This window comes from Plectropomus leopardus, chromosome 13 (genome assembly GCF_026936395.1).
Source record: "Plectropomus leopardus strain MGB_pleo_1.0 chromosome 13, ASM2693639v1, whole genome shotgun sequence".
NCBI classification, from domain to species: Eukaryota; Metazoa; Chordata; class Actinopteri; order Perciformes; family Serranidae; genus Plectropomus; species Plectropomus leopardus.
In genome coordinates this window covers 6,350,001-6,368,947 of record NC_142188.1, presented here as the reverse complement: position 1 = coordinate 6,368,947, position 18,947 = coordinate 6,350,001, and the positions used below count along the sequence as shown (strand labels likewise).

Below are 18,947 nucleotides of genomic sequence, written 5' to 3'. Positions count from 1 at the left end.
TGCAGCCAAACTGCAGCTGGTGGCGTCTGAGAGCGGAGCTAGTAGTCACAGCCGGCTGCAGCGCTGCATGAGGAGAGCCCGCAGTCTGCAGCAACGCATGCAACTGCAGCAGCAGCAGGACTCAGAGGCAGGCAGACAGCAACCGCAGCAACAACAGGAGGAGGGGCAGCAGCTGCAGGAACAGCCCAGGTACCACCTGTAGTCTGCTCAGCCAATCGGAAGTAGTACTAGCTCTCAACAATAATGTGTGTGAAATATTTTAGCTGTAAAAGCTGCATTCTGTCTCTGTTTTACAAGTCTTTAAAAACTGGTGACGCTGCTAAATGAGGCTCATTTAATGTAGTTTAACATTTTAGTGATGCACTTGATGTCAAAGACTGAGATTAGAGGATGCATATCAACCTTATCTCTGTTTGTAACCATCCGCCCTGCGACAATATAGTATGTGTTGCCAGATACAGTCCGTCAGTCCAGGTTTTGGTTTGGGTCCCAACACGGTCTTGCTGTCGACGTCTGCAGTAGCCTAGTATGTTTAGCTGCACCATTTACAGCTAAAGAAGAAGAGGGTACCCCTGACAGTCAGTGACATCAGAGGTGCAGAAGCTGCACACATTCACTGCAACAACTGATGTTTGACAAGAAATAGTTTCAATCACTGCAGTCAGATGACACCTGAGAGATTACCACATTTGGATCTTAGGACTTAACAGAACAGACAGACAGCAACATGCAGTTATACACTTACAAATGATTATAACGGAGTCACAGGAATAACACACCAAGGAACTTCTGATTACTTTGATTTTAAATGGTATGGAGTTTATTTTAAAGTGTTTATTGATGTAAATTGACTAAACTATCTGTTAACGAACCTGGCGCTTGATGGTCTTAACTCAAGACTTTAATGTTAATTCTGCACATTTTATGCAGGAGATATACTTGCTGTTAACTACCCGTACTCGTACACATCCTCTGAGTCGGTACAGGTACAAAAATGCTCATGACACACACACAAAGGCAAGGTTAAACAGCGTATGTATCTCCAACCTTACACTCCCTGTTAAAGGTGGGAATGTTGCGCTGTTTTTCTGCCTCACTTTTCTACATAAAAGGTAAAAACTCTGAATCAGGGGGCATGTTGTTTGGCCTTTACATTGGCAGTGGAGGTAATAACAGCGTGACTTCAAAGTCTGTTGTAAAAGGGACAAGTGTGACACTTTGACAGTGTGTAATGTGTTTGACCCACCACGGAAAGATTTAGCAGCAACAACTCAAAGAAAAATAGCAAATGAAAATATGTGTTAGTTTTGAAGACAGTGAAATCGAACAGCAAAAGGTTTTCATTGCAGCAGTATTTTGAAAGTCTGTGTAAAAAGGGCTAATAAAGAAGAATAAACTTGAAGTAATTGTGCAGCATCGAAGATGTCTTTGCTGAGATGTGTATTTTGAAAATGTGTCTCTAAAAAAGAGCAGATGCTATCGTTATCACTGTCTCAACGGGCATCGGGAAGAAGCACGAGCGGTCCAAGCCGACCAGTCACAGATCTTGTTGTCTCCACATCGCATCTCCTCGCCTCATAGTCTGCTGTGGTTTATACATGCAGAAACAACAAAGCTATGCCTCAGAGACTCTCAACTCCTTTCAGAAATAATTCAATCATCCGTTTGTTGTTCTTTCTGCAGCCTGTAGGGGGCTCTAGCAGGACTTTAGAGATGTTATTGAGAGAAGTGTTGTCGTGACAACCGGCTCACTCAGGGTGTGAGCTATAGTGAGAGATCGTCGACACTCCCCAGGAAACAACCTCTGAAACACACACATACACACACACATACCAACCAGAGCTCTCAAATGACACCATCTGTTCCAGACATACTGCAGGCCAACACACACACACACACACACACACACACACACACACACACTTCCTCACCACCTCCTCTCTCTCTCTCTCTGCAGTGAAAAGCCTCTCCCGCTCCAAATACTTCTGACGGAGACACAAGGCGACCAACCAGCTGCCAGTGTGGACCAGCAGGCTCCGCCTCTCTCTCTCTGCCACATTAAGCCCCTCCCACCCAAAACAAACTCATTGTCTGACGGCACCTCCAACACCGGGGCCCCTACAGGTTCACCCAGGGAGGACAGTGGGACAGGAGGCCCATGCTCTCCTTTCGGGAAACCCCTCACCAACACCGGGTCCCTCCCTGCTCTGTGCATGGACAGCTGGGAGCAAAGTCCCTTGGGAGACTTAGCTCCGCCCCCTCCACCTGAGGAGGTGGAGAGTCCTGCCCAGTGGACCAGAACACCCCCTGTCTCTATTCCAACAAGGGCCCAGTCTCCGCCACCTGTTGGCACCAGCGACAGGTGTCATCTGATGATGGAGGAGGCGCCATATTTCCCCCGACCATCACAGATCACGCCCCCTGCATCTAGCCCCACCCCCAGGCTCGCTCCGCCCTCGTCCTCTTATCCAACCAGGAGCTGGTCCTGCTTACACCCCGACCCACCTGATGTTGTAGATTCTCTCGTTGACCCGCCAAACAGGTCGCCCATTTACTCACCCCCAGATTCCCCCGCCAACGTCCCCCCGCCGCCTCCTGTGAGTCGGCCCGGTCGGACCTCGTCCCCGCCCCCCAGCCAGGACTACAGAGCGACCCTGCCTGTGGAACGCTGGGCGGAGAACGTCAACAGATACTACGGCTCTTTAAATGCTACAGGAGGAGGCGGGGGAGCAGCGGCGTTGCCCGGTGAGGAGCTGTCGGAGCTGGACTCTCTGTACCAGGCCAGTCTGCTGGCTCCCAGCATGCACCGGGGCAGCCGAGGAGTCAGTCCGCAGCCAACCAACAACAAACCAGGTAGGAAATAAAGCCGTGTTTCCATCAAAACTCTTCAGTATACTATCTGTGGAGCCAAAAGTAACTCCTACAAACCTGCATCTGTGTATTGTTTCCACCTCTTATACGGTAAACGGACCGCACTCAAGTCTTCTGACCACTCAAAGCACTTTCACACTACACGTCACATTCACCCATTCACACACACGTTCACGCACTGGTGACCAAGGCTCCCATACATGGTGCCACCTGCTACTCAGTAACACGCACTCACACTCCGATGGCGCAGCATCGTGAGCAATTTGGGGTTCAGTATCTTGCCAAAGGGGTTTTTGACCTGTTGAGTGTTGACTGGAGGAGCCGGGGATCGAAGCGCTGTCCTTTGGATTAGAGGACGACCCGCTCTACCTCTGAGTCACAGCAGCCCGATGTGGGCGGGGTTTATTCCCTTGGTGCTCCGTCCGGCAGCACTCGCTGTATTTCCTTGTTCACTGGAGATTCAGAGTGAAGTCTGCACCCCGTTTAGTGCCCACAGAATAGGGATGCATGGCGACATTTTCAAAACGTATAAAGGAGCAGGCTGGAGTGAGCGTCTCTCTCAGGGATATTTATAAATAGCGGGTTTATGCTTTGACTCCTTCTCAGGCAACAGCAGGCATTTGGTGCTGCTGGAGCGCACAGGAACAACGCTCTGAAACGTTTTGTTCTTAGAGAGAGGATTACAATATTAGCAGTTTACATAATCTGGTCACAATTAATATACTTTTTTAAACGCATGAAGATCCACTCATAACTAAAAATGCATCCAAGAGAGACGATAAAAACGGATGAAATGGTCAAAGATGTCATACTGAAATTTAAGGTGTGTTGATGGATTCAAGTCATCGACTCATGCATTAGAAATTATGAGTAAATGTTCCACCTCAAAAGTTGATGGCAGTCGGCCCAGTAAATTAAAACAGAAATATTAGTCTGCAGCTGCGATTAGAGGCTGCAAAACTTTATTTTATTTTATGTTGTAGTTTACTAATGTAGGTAAAACCTGCATGGTGTGAACAGTTCAGCGCTGAGCGCAGAGTGTTGATTCTCTACTGACAAACAAACTGTGTTTTAGCTCCACCTTTTAGAGTCTTATCTGTGTGCTCGGTACCCCAAGCAGAGGGGTGACAAAAAATAGGGACAGCTCTGAATGAACCGAAGGTAATATCCACAACTTTTCACAATGGAAACGAAAAAAGATACGTACCGGACTTAAAGTCCGTGTAAAGTGAATTCAGAGATATGAAAATTGTTGAAAACATGTTACAAAGACCTTTTACTATATAGTACTGAATTGTGGAGTTAGATGGTTGACTGTTTTTTCACCATTTTCCTGTTTAAAGATTTTTTGGGCGGGCCTAAAACCATAGCTCGATGACGCACTGGAGCTATACTCGGCATAACTCCGCCCCCGACAATGCAGCAGTATAAAAACGAGAAGCATCATTAGCATAGTCCCAGGATTGGGCGTGGCCTCCGCTCCTCCAGCGGACACGCCCCCAGCGGACACGCCCCCAGCATTTCGGATCAGACAATATTGTGCATGTTTTCATGATTTGGAGACCTTTCACATGCTAGGTGATTTTTTTGGTCATTCAAATTTGGTCAGGTGTTAAATAACATATCTTTCTGCGATGTGACAAACTCACAACACATTTTAATTATCACTTTACACGGACTTTAAATGAACCGACCTGCTTGGTGCAGGAAAAAACAGTTAAATAAATAATGTTATTAAGTTATATTTACTGCAGTTGTTTTCCTATTTGTGGAGCTCCTGATTAACACTAAGGTAACATTAATTAAACTCACCTTTGTAATAAAAGCAGGTGGATGGTTTGTCAAGATTACTGTCCCTGTGAGATCTGCAGACTACAGAAAAGTGACACCAGTGGCACAGTGGTGGTGCCGCACTGCTGCAACACAACCAGTACTGTTACTACTGCATCTGCTGTTCATATTAACGTGTGTGTGTGTGTGTGTGTGTGTGTGTGTGTGTGTGTGTGTGTGTGTGTGTGTGTGTGTGTGTGTGTGTGGTGTATGTTTGTGTGTGTTTAGGTGTGAGGAGAATGCTGCCAGGATCTGGACGCTCCAAAACACCGACTGCTGAGATCGAGAGATATGCCTACAGATCACCGGTCACACCTCATAAGGTACAACTGACTAAGTGTGTGTGTGTGTGTGTGTGTGTTGCAGTCTTTGTTTTACACATGTTTTTGTGTGAAGTAATTTCACGGCTGTCAAACAGCTCCATGAGCCCAATTTCTTTTGTTAATGTTTTCTCTCTGTGGCCTCATTAGCCATTTGTGACTTTAGTCTAATTACTTTTTAGGTTTTGCAGTTTTTAAACGGTTGTTTAGAAGTTTAAATAATGTCAGCATGTACTGTAAAACAAATAATTAGAGCAGTTGTATTTTCACTTGAATCAGCCCAGATTATTGATTTTTTTAAGCAGATTGGATGTAAACTGGATGTGACCGATTCATTGTGTACGATACTGCTGACACTCATGCATGAAGCTCACAATGAATGCGCTGTAGTATGAAATGCAGCGGTAGGTCCTCACTGTGAAACAGGAAATGCATGTCCTTGTCCCAGTCTGTGATGTTTAAGGACACAGTTCTGTAGAGGAAATGTCCACAGAATGATTATGATTTTGAAAAACCTGCAAAATTAAGTGTTACACGTTAACATTTAACATAATCTACATGTTTACACTTTTTGTTAGAAAGTTGTTTGTATATATTACACAGATAACATTAGATTTAATTACAATTTTTAAAAGGGTGAACTCTATTTTCCTGATTAAAGACTGTTTTCAGATGTTGGGGATTATTTTATCATTAGCGATTAATCTCCACATCACATGCTCAAATGGTCACTTAGTTCGAAAAATGTCAGGAATGTGTGTTTTTATGAATGAATAAATTGAGCTTTTGCTACCAGGAGGGGAATGTGGATATTGAAAAAAAATAAAGTTTGTAAAACTGTTGACCTCTGACCTTCGTACAGCCGCCTTCAGGTGAAGACGAGAGCTACAGCGCAGATAACCTGCGACGCATCGCCCGCAGCCTGAGTGGAACAGTCATCGGGTCCCGACCCCAAAACCTCGGACCTTCCCACAGCTGCGTAAGTACACACACACACACACACACACACACACACACACACACACACACACACACACACACACACACACACACTCCTCTTGATCCCGCAGCAGGGAAGCACATCAGCTGTGTGTGTCTCAGTCTCTTTATTTCATTTGATGACGTGCTGCCACCTTGTGTTCATACGATGTAACTGCAGAGTCTTTCAGTTTCTGCTCTTCACTCAAAGATCTTCACTGGTTCTGGTTCTGTTTAGAACAATAATAACAAAAACACACCTCTGATTCATAAAACACGGCAGCTTTGAGGCAGAATGAGGAGGATTTGTCAGCTGCAGTTTGTTAACACAACATTCAAAGTTGTCCTCTCAGAGCCGGCTCAGCGGCTCTTCTTTGATGCCGCTTCTGATCTGGCACCTGGTCGCTGTGTTTTTGTGCAGTCCGGCCCTCGCACTCTGCTGCTGAAAGGCTGATGTCCAGAAATGTCAGAATAAACACAGCACAATAAGAAAATACAGGCAGGGTCTCTGTAGATAAAGATACCTTCACACACTTCTAGTCAGTCAAAAGTGACAATTTAGAGGGATTATTTTTATTTTTATTTTTTTTCTCTATTTTTTTTCTCTTTAAAATGTATCCATGTATATTTTTATTTTTTAAATCTTTTTGTGGGTTATTTTCTTCTTTTTTCTTAATTTTGGGGTAATTTTGTAACTTTTTAACTATTTTTTTGTTAATATTTGAGCAATGTCTTTTAAAGTTGCCTTTTCCCCATGATTTTGAAAGGAATCAGACCAATTTGCTGAGGATTCAGGGAATTGTTTTTTGTTTCTTTTTTTTGGTTTATCTTTAGAAAAGTCCTGCTCATTCTGCCTCTCAGTTTTATAAAAGGGCAGTATTATGAAGTCTTTTTCAAGGCAAAGACAAGAGAGAAACAAACAAATGTGTTGACTACATTGTGACTGAGAGACACTGTATGTGTTGGTTTTATTTATGTTTAGCTGCGGCAGAGAGTAATTCACTATTTTAGCAATGATATCATAGTGTTTAACAGCCAATCAGTGCTCGATGCACAAAGAGGACAGAGATTTTATAGTTTTTATAGAAAATATATAAAAGAGCAGACAGACTTTAAACTGCTGTTCACAGATTTATACTTATGAAGTGGTTCTTTCTGCCTTTTTAAAGACCTCTTTCTTAACAGAGGAACATCTAGGAACTCTTTTTTTCTGGGTAAATGATAAAATGGTGTGAAATTAAAAAATCGCTCTGTATCACCGTCTTCCCTGCTGCAGATGTGGAGCACTGTTCGTGTTCAGAAATGTCTGCAGCAGTGAAAATGTTCGGTGTGAAACCCTGTGAACGTGTGAGCTCTGCAGCGGTGCAGGTCTCTGGAGCTGCAGCCTGTGTTTCTCTGCACAGCCTGCTCCTCTCACGCTGCCTCTCTCTGTTGCCGCTGGCGTTCAGCCATCTTGTATTCAGCCCTCAGGAATCGCCTCAGGCCAGCGCATTAAAGATTGATCACTGATTTAGTTCTTCCATTAAGCTTTTAACCTCTGCGCTCGCTGCGAGGCGAAGCCGGCCTGATGTGTACCGACAGCTGAGGTTTGACTCCAGATATCAGCGTCTGCGGGAGGAATCCTGATGTTTAACTTTAGCCGGAGCGTTTTATTCTGCGTCTGAGTGTTGATTTTATCTGTAATAGACCCACTGAAACTCACACGGGTGGAGTTTTAAACTAAAAACATGCCGACCCCTGACCTGCAATCAGCGATCCTCATTAATGATTCAACCACTGACATGAAGAGAAATCAGCTCTGCTCAAGAAAAACATCAATTTTACTGTTTTTTCTCACTACATACATAAAGAATTACCTTCATCTGTGATCTTACTGCTGACGCCGCAGATGAGACACCTGAACTCCCATCACAGACGGTGACACACCCCATCCCGCCAGGAAAAACAGTCATACATGTCTACTGGCATTGAGAAAGGAGTCTATCGGCTACTTTTAGTCGGTTTTGCTGCATTTAAGAAACCCCACATACGCTGGATATAAAAAATAAGCATCATTTGATTCCAAGTTTACATAACGTATCGACTTAAAAAGTGATGTGTCCAAAAAAAACATAATTACAGATTTTAAGTCACAAATGTAACTCATCTTCATCTTTTTTTTTTGGAAAACAAAAACTTGCATCTTGAAGGAGTACTTCGACTCTAAATGATCAGTTACTCACCTTGTGTTACGTTGAATTTGTTCAGAAAAATGTGGTTTTTTTTGCCCGCCTCCACAATAACTGAAGAAGCCAAAAACTAAAGCAGAGGAGGGTTATGTTTAAAAACTGCAAAGCTATGTCAAAGTATCCATTTACAAACTCTCACAGAAGCCGAGCAGTTTGATCTAAGTCTCTTTTTTACAGTTTTATGCTCAGTTTTTCCCAAACGGGAAACTGAGCATAAAACAACTTCTCGATGCTCTCTTCAAAACCAGAATCCACCGAACAAAACAGTGATTTGATCTCACTAAATGCTGGAGCTGCAGGTCTACGGCTGCCTTTATACGTTAGTTTGTTTGTGTTTGTCTGACTATCTTCATTTCCTGCGTCCTCACAAGAGAAAACCTCCCTACTTCTCGTGACCTCACGTGTTGTTGAACAGGGACCTTTATGAGCTTAGTTATTTAATGATGATGATGATGATGATGATGATGATGATGATGATGATGATGATGATAATAATAATAATAATAAACTTTCTTTGTATAGCATCTTTCATACAAGAAATGCAGCCCAACTACAAAAATAAACTAAATGCACCCAGTGCTTCACATCAGAAACACATAAAAGACAAAAAGACGTAATAAAATAAAAACGGAATAGGATACATAGAATACATCTTCAGATGGATCTGATAAAGCTAGTAAAATTAAGATAAAATAAGATAATAATTAACACAATTTTAACACCAACATTTTAATGACAAATTCAATTAAACACAGGGTGACTAACTGATATACAAATGTCCATTTAGGGAGTAAAGTATTCATTTAAAGATATAAGGTTTTCAAAATGTCAGTTTTATTTTGTCATTTCTCACCTTTTTATTCCTTCATCATGTTAATTTTTCATTTATTTTCTCCTCTCCATTTTCTTTCTCCAATATTGTCTCCCCCCCCTCCTTTTTTATACCTATTTTCACTTTTTATTCTGTTTCTTTTCCTTTCCCATTGTTATTATTATATGTTATTTTGTTTTAACATCCTGCTTTTCTTCATTTATCGCATCTTTTATTTTCTATTTCATCATTTTCTTCCTCTTTTGTTCGTCTCTGTCCGTTCTCTGTGTTCCTCCTCATCACTTCTCCTCCCTTTTATTTTTATTTAATTTATTTTAATCCTTTCTTTGTTCCAACATCCTCATTTTCTTCATCTCTTTTCATTTGCTCCTCTTATTTGTCCTCCTCCTCGCCCTGAAGGACCCCTCTGTGTCCAGACCTCCTCTCAGGCACTCCTCCTCTTCCTCCTCCCTCCTCCGACGCCCGAGCACCTCCTCCCTGCACATCCCCTCCTCCCCCACCTCCTTCACTACAGATCACTCCTACCACCACCACCTCCTCCAACACCACCAACCCCGACACCACGGCCCCTCAGCTCCTGCACCTCCTCCACAGCACCCTCCCTTGCAGACATCACGGCCCCCGAGCTCGGGCCACTCCACCTGGGGACACTCAGGTAACCCGCTGGCCCTTCACCTCCACTCTCACCTCCACTCTCCACCAGCACCAAAAAAACTCCACAACCACCACCAAATTCTAGTTTCCTGGCGTCTCCTCTCAGCAGGAGGTCCTTCACAAGTCTGAAGTTCAGCAAACATTAAAAGATTTGATCTTTTTTAGCGGCTCACTGATTTCAGAAGTTTGACAAATTAAGATTCAGAGCACGATGATGGACTTTGTCACTCAGCGTTTTGTTTACAGCTTTTTCACATTGTATTCTAATTGTTTTTCCCATTTCCTCCTCCTCCTCCTCCTCCTCCTCCTCCTCCTCCTCCTCCTCCTCCTCCTCCTCCTCCTCCTCCTCCTCCTCAGGATCTGGACCAGGCGTCCAGCAGCAGTTTCTGGTTGTGTCTGACAGGCATCAGGCTCTCTCAGGTCAAAGCCTCCACAGCGTCGCGCTGAATTACGGCACTCTGCCCCGAGCTCCTCGCCGAGCGCCGCCTCCCTCCTCCTCCACCGCCTCCCTCCCCAGACCCAGAGCCGGCCCTGCTCCTCCGCCGCCGGGCCAACAGAGTCTCTATGCCACCCTGTCCCGCCCTCGCCGCCCTGCCAACACAACCACTAACGGTCACTACCGGCAACCATCGCTGCCCAGTAAAGTCAACGGGTCCTCCCAGTACGCTCAGCACCACGTCAGGGTGCCGGGGGAGGCCCCCGCCCAGCCGCTCCGCCTTGATGTGCCCCCTGAGACCGACTGGCGCCGTGACTACAGGACTGTCGGCTCCTCCTGGGACCCCCGCGCCGCCCGCCAACACCTGCCCCTCCAGCGGACTGACTCCCGCCAGCCTCCCCGGACCCGCAGGGACCCCCAGCTGTGCTCGCTCTGCCAGCAGCTCCCCGCGGAGCCGTCACGCCCCTACTGCCCATCCTGTGGCGCTTACGTGGCTCGGTTCCGCCCGGTCAGCTGATCTGCGCAGAGGAATCCAGCTCCGGATGTCTCATATACATCAAAATGAAATTTCCTCTTTTTTTGTGTGTTTGAAATGTGCCAACGTTTCTTTGAATCCAAACTGCCCGTAATCCTGTGGTCACGCTGGAGGATATCTCGCTTTGGTCTCACGGCTGCAGAAGCTTCATCCGGGGAAACAAACCAGGTCGCCTCGCAGAAATCTGCCACTTTAAGAACTTCAGTAGTTTCTTCTCTCCTGCATCGGTTTCCCCCGAGAGGCAGCTGCTTCACCCCAAACCTCGGCTGTTTTTACTCCGCGTTTTGTCCCCGGCCCGTCTCGCCCGGCCTTCCCCAGTCTGGACGCTCACCACAACGCCGCAGAGTGAACAAGTTCACACAGACGAATCTCCTGCATACAGTCTACGAATGTCTGCTGGATTTAAGCACAGTTAGATTTCTTATCAAGACAAAGCACCGTGATACAGACCAGGACGACGAGGAGGAGGCTGATGACGACGATGATGGTGATGATGATGATGGTGATGATGATGATGATGATGATGGGATCATGAAGAACCTGCTGTCTGTCAGACTGATGAAGTTTGATCCAAATGTGAGAGAAAGTGACGCATCGATCATCAGTAAACAGGAAGGAGCCGTTCATCTTCATCTGCTGGGTGTCAGATTCATAATCAGCGATGAGTTTATTCAGTGGTAAGAAAAAACAAATCAGAGTTATTCTTTGATCTGCATCTATTTTGAGATATTTTTCAAGCAAAAATACTAAAACAGGTTCCAGTTTCACGTATCGTTTTGATTTGGATTGTCAGTCAGACAAAACGACATCACGCTGTCGACTCCATTATCCTTTAATTAACCTTTATCTGCAGTTAACTGCCTTTATCTTTTAGTTTAGTGACTAAAAAATCTACACAAGTGATTAGCTGTGCATCAAAAATTCATTTAAAATGTGCCCAAAGCATTTATTTTGAAGTTATAATAATGTTGTTTATGTGGCAATATATTTGTATATAATTAAGGTACTTGTGATTAATTTCTGTATGAAAGAAAAAAAATGATGCAGAGCAAATAATTCACTTTGACAAAGCAAAAAGTTGAATATTGATTCCAGTTTGTGCCGTGCTACAACGAACAAAAACGTCTATCAGTGTTTTGATTATTTCTTTTAATAATTGGCTAATTATTATTAATGAAAATAATATTAAGCTTCAGTACATATAGTGCTTTTCAAAGTTGCAAAACAATAAAAAAAATGAATCACTTTAAAAAGTTATACAACATGGAACAAAAGGAGCTACATATGAGAGTAAAATAAAACAATATCAATGAAATAAAAGTCAAGCCTTTGCATAGAAAATGGTTTTTCAGAGGTGACTTAAAGATAAAGGTGAGTTCAAACTTTATGAAAATTCAGTTTATAGTGAAAAAACAGATATTTGCATTTGTGAAACTGGAATTAATTCTTATATGATGCAGGTTTGTCCTGAAAAACAACAAACAGACAGAAGTAATTCCTCTTAATCATCAGTTAAGACGCACTCAGCGTGTGGTGGTGTATTTTTTCTGCCTGTTTTCTTATTTTCTCATTATTTTCTATGTTTTTGGACATTTAATGGCGCTCAGGTGAGGTCAGGGCTTTATCAAAACCACAGGGTCGACAGATTATCACCCTGGACGATTATTGTGTCCGATATTTGGCATTTTGCTGATTATCCGTATCAGTATTTTATTTTAATGATTACCGATAAATTAATTAAGTGAAATTGCAAATAAAGTGTCAGCATAGGAGGAACTTTTACTTTGTAAAGACCCAGAAAGTTATTTTTATTTATTCATTTTTATTAAAACTGTAGCTGGGAAGTTGCTGTATATGATATTGAATTTTTCAGTTTCGAGGAAACATTTGAACATTTAAACAAAGCTTTGCCTTTAAGTTTGTTATATTCCAAATTCTAAATACTGATTTTCATTTTATTGTAAATGCATATATTGGTCTCGTAAACTGCTCATAATCGGTATCAGTATTTGCCCTGAAAAACCATTATTGGTCGACCCCAAATAAAAAGGTAGCGACGAAAGTGCAGACATCTGAGAGACAGTGCAGAGAAAATGCAGATATTCTGAGGATAATCCTGCATTTAATACCCTGTAAAAACAAGATTAATCACTTGTGCTCGAGTGAATCTGACACCAGGTGGGCGGAGGAGAGAAACCGTTCCAGATGCTTCAGGTGACGATCGATGTGTCAGACAGCAGGTTTCAGATGGACGTCGAGGCGTGACAGGAAGTGAAAGAGCTTCTTTTCTGCCGTCTGTGTCTCAGAATATAAATCTACTCTACTTATTACTCTATTTATTTTTGTAGGCTTGTCAGACTGAGTTGTGCATAGATGAAACTATTCTACCTGAATATAATCTACTACTATAGTCTAATTTTCTAAAGGTAGTTAGTCGCCTTGTTTGGGATGTGGAGCCTTCTTATACTGTACACGAGGCTGTTAGAGATTAATAACTAAAGCTTTTATTTTGACAGCTAATATTTAGCATGATGTTTTATTATAGCCTTGAGAGACTTTGGTGTACATTTATGTATCGATGATATATGCAGATCTTTTTTAGCGCAGCAACATTTAACTGATTTAGTGCACTTCAGAAGTGTTGATAGATTTATTTCACGTGCTCGTTGCTGGTTTCTGTTGACGAGTCTCCCGTTTTGTTCGGGGAGGCGCTCCTCGTTATCGGCTTGTTTTTGTACTTTAAAGCGGTTTCATAGGTTTATCAAAGGAACATCTAAAAAAAAACAGGAATGCTGTTTTCATAACAGATTGAGTGATTTCTGCAGAGCTGATCGGTCGCACTGCCAAGAACCCAGCGACCCCGCCCGGCTGGTGCTCCAGGTGAGCCAAAACAAACAAACCCAGGTCTGGTCTGAAGTCAAACATTCACTCTCAGATTTCGCCTGCAGTTTACTGCAAATTACTGAAGATATTGATAATAATATGAGTTGTTTTGTCCTGATTTATTGATTCTCTACCTGCTGTTTGATTGCCAGCAAATCTTTTTTTCAGAGTAAAATCCAAGTTTAATTTAACTCTGAGTTCAGACCAGACCCCAGTTCATCATGATAATAGCAATGAAGTTATTTTTTCACCGTGTCGAATTTGATGGGGTTTTTTCTTTTTCTTTTTTCCTTTTTTTTTGCATTTTGCTTCGCCAGATTTTATTTTGTTGATTTTGGTATATTTTTGATGCTTATTTTTCTACACTGTAGAGTTAACAGAGATGATTAAAACGTTTAAAGGAAAAGTTCAGAGTCTTTTATTTATTTATTTTTTCGTAGGAAATCATGTTTTTAAGCTGTTTGCCTGCTGAGCCATGACATCAGACGCCTGAAACAAATCATTTTATTCTCCTTTCTGTTTCTTATTTCGATGCTTTAATTTACTGTTCACTAAACCCCTCTGCGGTCGTCCAATCACAGCTCAGCAGCCGTAATTAGACACAGCAGGTGCATCAGTGTTTATTTACAAAAACATGTATTTTCTTACATGTTAGTTTATTTATTTATTTATTGTGCCCTCTAGGAATATCAATCATACTGTTTTTTTATTCATGTTAAGAATGACATTTATCTGTTTTTGCAAATGAACCCTTTATAAGATTATGAGATGTTTTTAAAGAAAATAAGTTTCAACACTGGCCTTAAAACTATCTGCTGAACTGAAAGTGTTTTCTGAGGTCATAAACAAAGTCATTTGTTATTTATTTATTTTATTTAACCTTTATTTAACCAGGTTGGTCCCACTGAGATTAAGAATCTCTTTTTCAAGGGAGACCTGGCCAAAATCCAATTCACAAGCACTAAAAAAAGCATGAACACAGAAATATCTACCAGTCAAAAGGGACTTCTCTGCAATTTCATATAAAATCTGCACTTTAACTCATCTGCTGATGAAGATCATGTGATGTGATGGAAAGCTCCAGATCAGCTCCTGAGTGAACTCTGAGGTGAGAATCGTGTTTATCAGATGTTTCGATGCTCAGAAACTTAAATAACTGTTTATACAAACGTTTATCCTCCAGTATTCAGACTTTTACCTGCATGGATTACACAAGTTAATGTGTTAATATTGTTCAGAAAATCCTGTCAGGTGAAACTGTCTCGTTAATGTTTCTTTTCTTGCAGACGACGTGATGAACGCGGTCGACCGCATCAGTGCTGATATCGACGTCTGGATTCAGCCTTTTGATCTGAAGGTAAATCTCACAAGCAACTACAATAATTTATTATTATATTCTGTCCCTACAGCTCAAGGCAAATTAGGTTTAATACTTTAAAGACTTTTTTAAAAATTCCCCTCAGCAGCTTTACAGCAGCTGGTCTCTTTACTGCTGCACGCTGCCATCTTCTGGACAAATGAATGGATACAAAAACACTGAAACATAAAATAACAGTTGCTTTCACTATCAGTATTGTTTTTCTACTCTGAATATTAAGCAAAATATTTCACATTAGGATACTCAGATCCGTTTACTCGTGAGTCACTTTTGCAAAATGACATAACGCCAGTGCATAGATTCTTCTAGGATTTTAGCACATTTCTAGGATTTTGGGCCATTTCTAGGAATATAGCGTGTTTCTTGGATCTCAAAACATTTCTTGGATTTTAGGACATTTCCAGGATTAAGCAAATTTTTAAATTTTGAGAATGTTTCTAGGATTTTATTGCCTTTCTAGGTTTTCAGGACGTTGGATTTCAGGATGTTTTAGGACATCAGGATTTAGCTTGGACCTCTGAGGGTGCAGGGATCCTCCACTGGCTGTTTTTTTTTTTTTTTATAAACCAGCTCTTTTTTTAGCACTCTGACACCTTATAATTATACTAAAAGTCCAAAATCAGTTCCTATGGTGAATCTTTTTATTTTTATTGTGAATTAGAAACTGGGGGCAGATGTTTGAAATGTTAACAGAATTTTTCATGGCTGCAATGTTGACAAACTACCACTGAAAACCTGGAATTATAATGTTAACAGATTAAAATCAATTGATAAAATAAAAATAAATGAAACATTAAAGCATAAATATCCAATTATTCTCCCAAACAGCCTCCTTTCATTCATTATGCTGAATCCCAGAGGCCTTTTCTGAGTGTGTATGTGAGTCAGTGATGTTGAAACCTGGTAAAGAACATGTTATCAGCGTCCCACTTTCACCTGAACGATGATTATATAAAACGTATCTGATCACAATGGATGAAGCATTAATTCAACACAATGACCCAGTTTAACGCAGAACACAGGGTCAGTGTCACTGCTGAACCTGTCGCTCTTTTAGCAAAATGAACGTTACAAAACGGTGTGAGATTTAGGTCGAAGCTGCATCAAACAGATCCAATAATAATAATAATAATAATAATAATAATAATAATAATAATGATAATAATGATAATAATAATAATAATAATAATAATAATAATAATAATAATAATAATAATAATAATAAAGATCAGTGGCGGACTGTGGACGTCTGAGAGACGCTGCGGAAAAAAATATGAAGGGCACCAGCTACACGTGGCGGAAAGAAAAACGGTTCAATTTTAACGCATTCACAGGAAGAGTCAGAATTCAACCCTGAATCAAAATCTGGACCGTAAAGATTCTCACCTCATCTCACACACACACACACACACACACACACACACACACACACACACACACACACACACACACACACAGTAATTACAAGACTTCAGCTTGATGAGCAGCTGATACAGAAACAGGCGTCACGTCAGAGCGTCTGATTGGCTGAGCCGACCACAGCAGGTAAATCTCAGGTCTCGTGAAGTCTTGACTGAAAACACTAAAACGAAATTATATTTTACTCTTTAGTGAAGAGAGTCTAATAAATCAATGTGTTACATTTAATAAGTGGATTAGTCTCTGTAAGTATATACAAACCTGGGAAAATTGGCTTAATCTCTTTGAATTTAAAAAAAAGCAATAAATTTATTTCTAAAAAAGTAAAAAAACAATTTTAAAACATTGTCATAAATTAGCACAAAAACCCCAAATAAACAAACAAACAAGAAGTGGGAATGCGAAAAATTAATTAATTAATTAATTAATTAATCATAAAAAAAGTGCTTAAAAATAAATTCTGTAAAATAATTTTTAACATATAATTTTAACTGTAACTATAATTTACTTATAGTGTTTTGACCAACTTTAAAAAAATAAAATAAATAAATAAAACCAACCTCTTGTACATTGCTCATTGCCCTTTATCCCATGTTTTTTAAATAAATCAAACCAATTTTCTCAGGGTTCAAAGGTTGAAATACTTGTGAAGGCATCTGAAAGCAGCGCAAAAAAAATTACATCAATCCATGTCTCAAAGGGTTAAGTGACAAATAAATAAACCTTGAACCTTTTGTGATCTGTCAGAGAGGTGCAGTCTGTTATCTCTTCGACCTCCTCTAAAGAAAATGTTATAAAACTTTAAGGTCAGAGAGTCAAACACACACATCTGGAATTTGGGAGGCGAGCTGCTGCAGAGAAAAAACTGTCAGACAATATATTTATTCTTGTTTTTACAGCTGGAGTCAACCGAATTTAAGTGACAGTTCTCTGCAGAAAGTCATAAGTTTAAATCAGATATATGAGCGAGTCTAGTAAATTTAGGAAAATCAAAGTGATAAAGTGATGATTAGTGTGTTTCTGATTATGAGAAGGGGCCCGGGGTCCCCAGGATCCAAAACTCAGTTAGTTCATCCGACTAATTTAATGTTCGTGAGAATTATTTTTGTCCTTTTTAACCTGAAGATGGACGTTTTCTTGTAATTAATTGATTACCTTCCAGACACACACACACACACACACACACACACACACACACACACACACACACACACACACACACACACACACACACACACACACACACACACACACACACACACACACACACACACACACACACACACACACACACACACACAGAGAAGGTCAGCCTCCACCCTGCTGCTTCCTGCGTCAGCCGCCAGTCAAGCAGAAGTCCTGAGAGACGGACAGACAACAGAGATTCAGTTTCATTCAATTCAGTTTTCAACATATCAGTTTGCCTTCTTTCCACTTCCTCTTTTTTCGTTTTTGGAGCCCCAATTCCCTTTTTTGGGGCTAAAGACATGACAAGTCTACATCGGTGCCCCGGCAGAAACTCACTTGGGTTTTGCTACATTTAGAGACAAATCTGAACCATTTTGCACCTCAGAGTTTCCACTACGTTTTTTTATACACAGCTCAGTATTTATACATGAATGGAGTAAAAAGTAAACGAGTTACTGCAGTGGCTTCTCCCTCCCTTCTGCACGTGTTTGTATGCAAGCTGTCCTGAGAGGAATTCACTACTTTTACTTTTACTTTCTGTGAAATGTTACAGTTATGGCACCAGTTACTTAAAAATTTGCATTCAGAACCAAACAGACTACGATGCTTCTGTGTACAAAAAACTTGAGAAAATATAAACTGCTCCGTTTTTTCGCAGGTTTGCATTAAAGATCAGAGACTCAGCGGACATTTATCTCCCAAATTCACTTCAGTTCAGTTTTATTGTTTATTCCAGAGGCCAGGTTGTGTTGCAGCATGTGTAAAAACTTTTAACAACATTTCAGCACTAACGTGTTAAAATCTGTCTGTGAACTTCTCTTTTTAATCCATCAGGTGTGGCATATCGACCCGCTGATTAAACAGCATAGTTACTGCGCAGGTCACATCTGTTGAGCTAAATTTCGGTACTATAAGACGTGTCCTGTGTGGTCTGTGTGAATTTGTCCACACATTAAACCTTCCTGACTAATAATGTCAGTATTTCTTAATAAAACTTCAAACTGAGGCTGAAGTTTGCTATAATGTTAGAGGATATAGTTTATTATTTGATGATGTTTGTATTGTACTGTTTGTCTTCTATCTCTGGAAAATGAAAACTCAATAAATATATTAAATTAAAAAAATTAAAGTAAAATTACTTATTATGCAGAATGGCCCATTTTGGAGTAATAATGACTGCAAACTTATTTTAAATTTGGATTTAATATCACTTAAAATAATATTTTTATCTTTGCACCTCTTGTCTGCACTTTTGCTGTTTTTAATGGTGATTTTTATTTTAAAAATCTTAAATCACTTAGTAAAGAGATAAAACGCAAAAGGTAAATTCATAACTATGTAATTGTAAAACTGTTTCCTTTATTGTGTTTCAAAATGTATTGTTCTGTTGTACGA

The 18,947-nt window shown here is 40.9% G+C and overlaps 1 protein-coding gene across 5 annotated transcripts in view; it reads left to right on the top strand.

Annotated features, from left to right (window-relative positions):
• usp54a (ubiquitin specific peptidase 54a) overlaps positions 1 to 13,383 on the top strand; it is a 57,242-nt gene extending 43,859 nt beyond the window's left edge. For 4 of the 5 annotated variants that reach the window (XM_042501872.2, XM_042501873.2, XM_042501871.2 and 1 more), the window contains 6 exons: positions 6 to 189; positions 1,958 to 2,853; positions 4,930 to 5,024; positions 5,884 to 6,000; positions 9,459 to 9,714; positions 10,071 to 13,383. In XM_042501872.2, the coding sequence (XP_042357806.2) occupies positions 6 to 189; positions 1,958 to 2,853; positions 4,930 to 5,024; positions 5,884 to 6,000; positions 9,459 to 9,714; positions 10,071 to 10,666 (2,144 nt within the window). In that variant the 3' untranslated portion in view covers positions 10,667 to 13,383. The remainder of the gene's footprint in view (positions 1 to 5; positions 190 to 1,957; positions 2,854 to 4,929; positions 5,025 to 5,883; positions 6,001 to 9,458; positions 9,715 to 10,070) is intronic. The other variant, XM_088086997.1, reaches the window with a different exon arrangement.
• Positions 13,384 to 18,947: the final 5,564 nt, after the last annotated feature.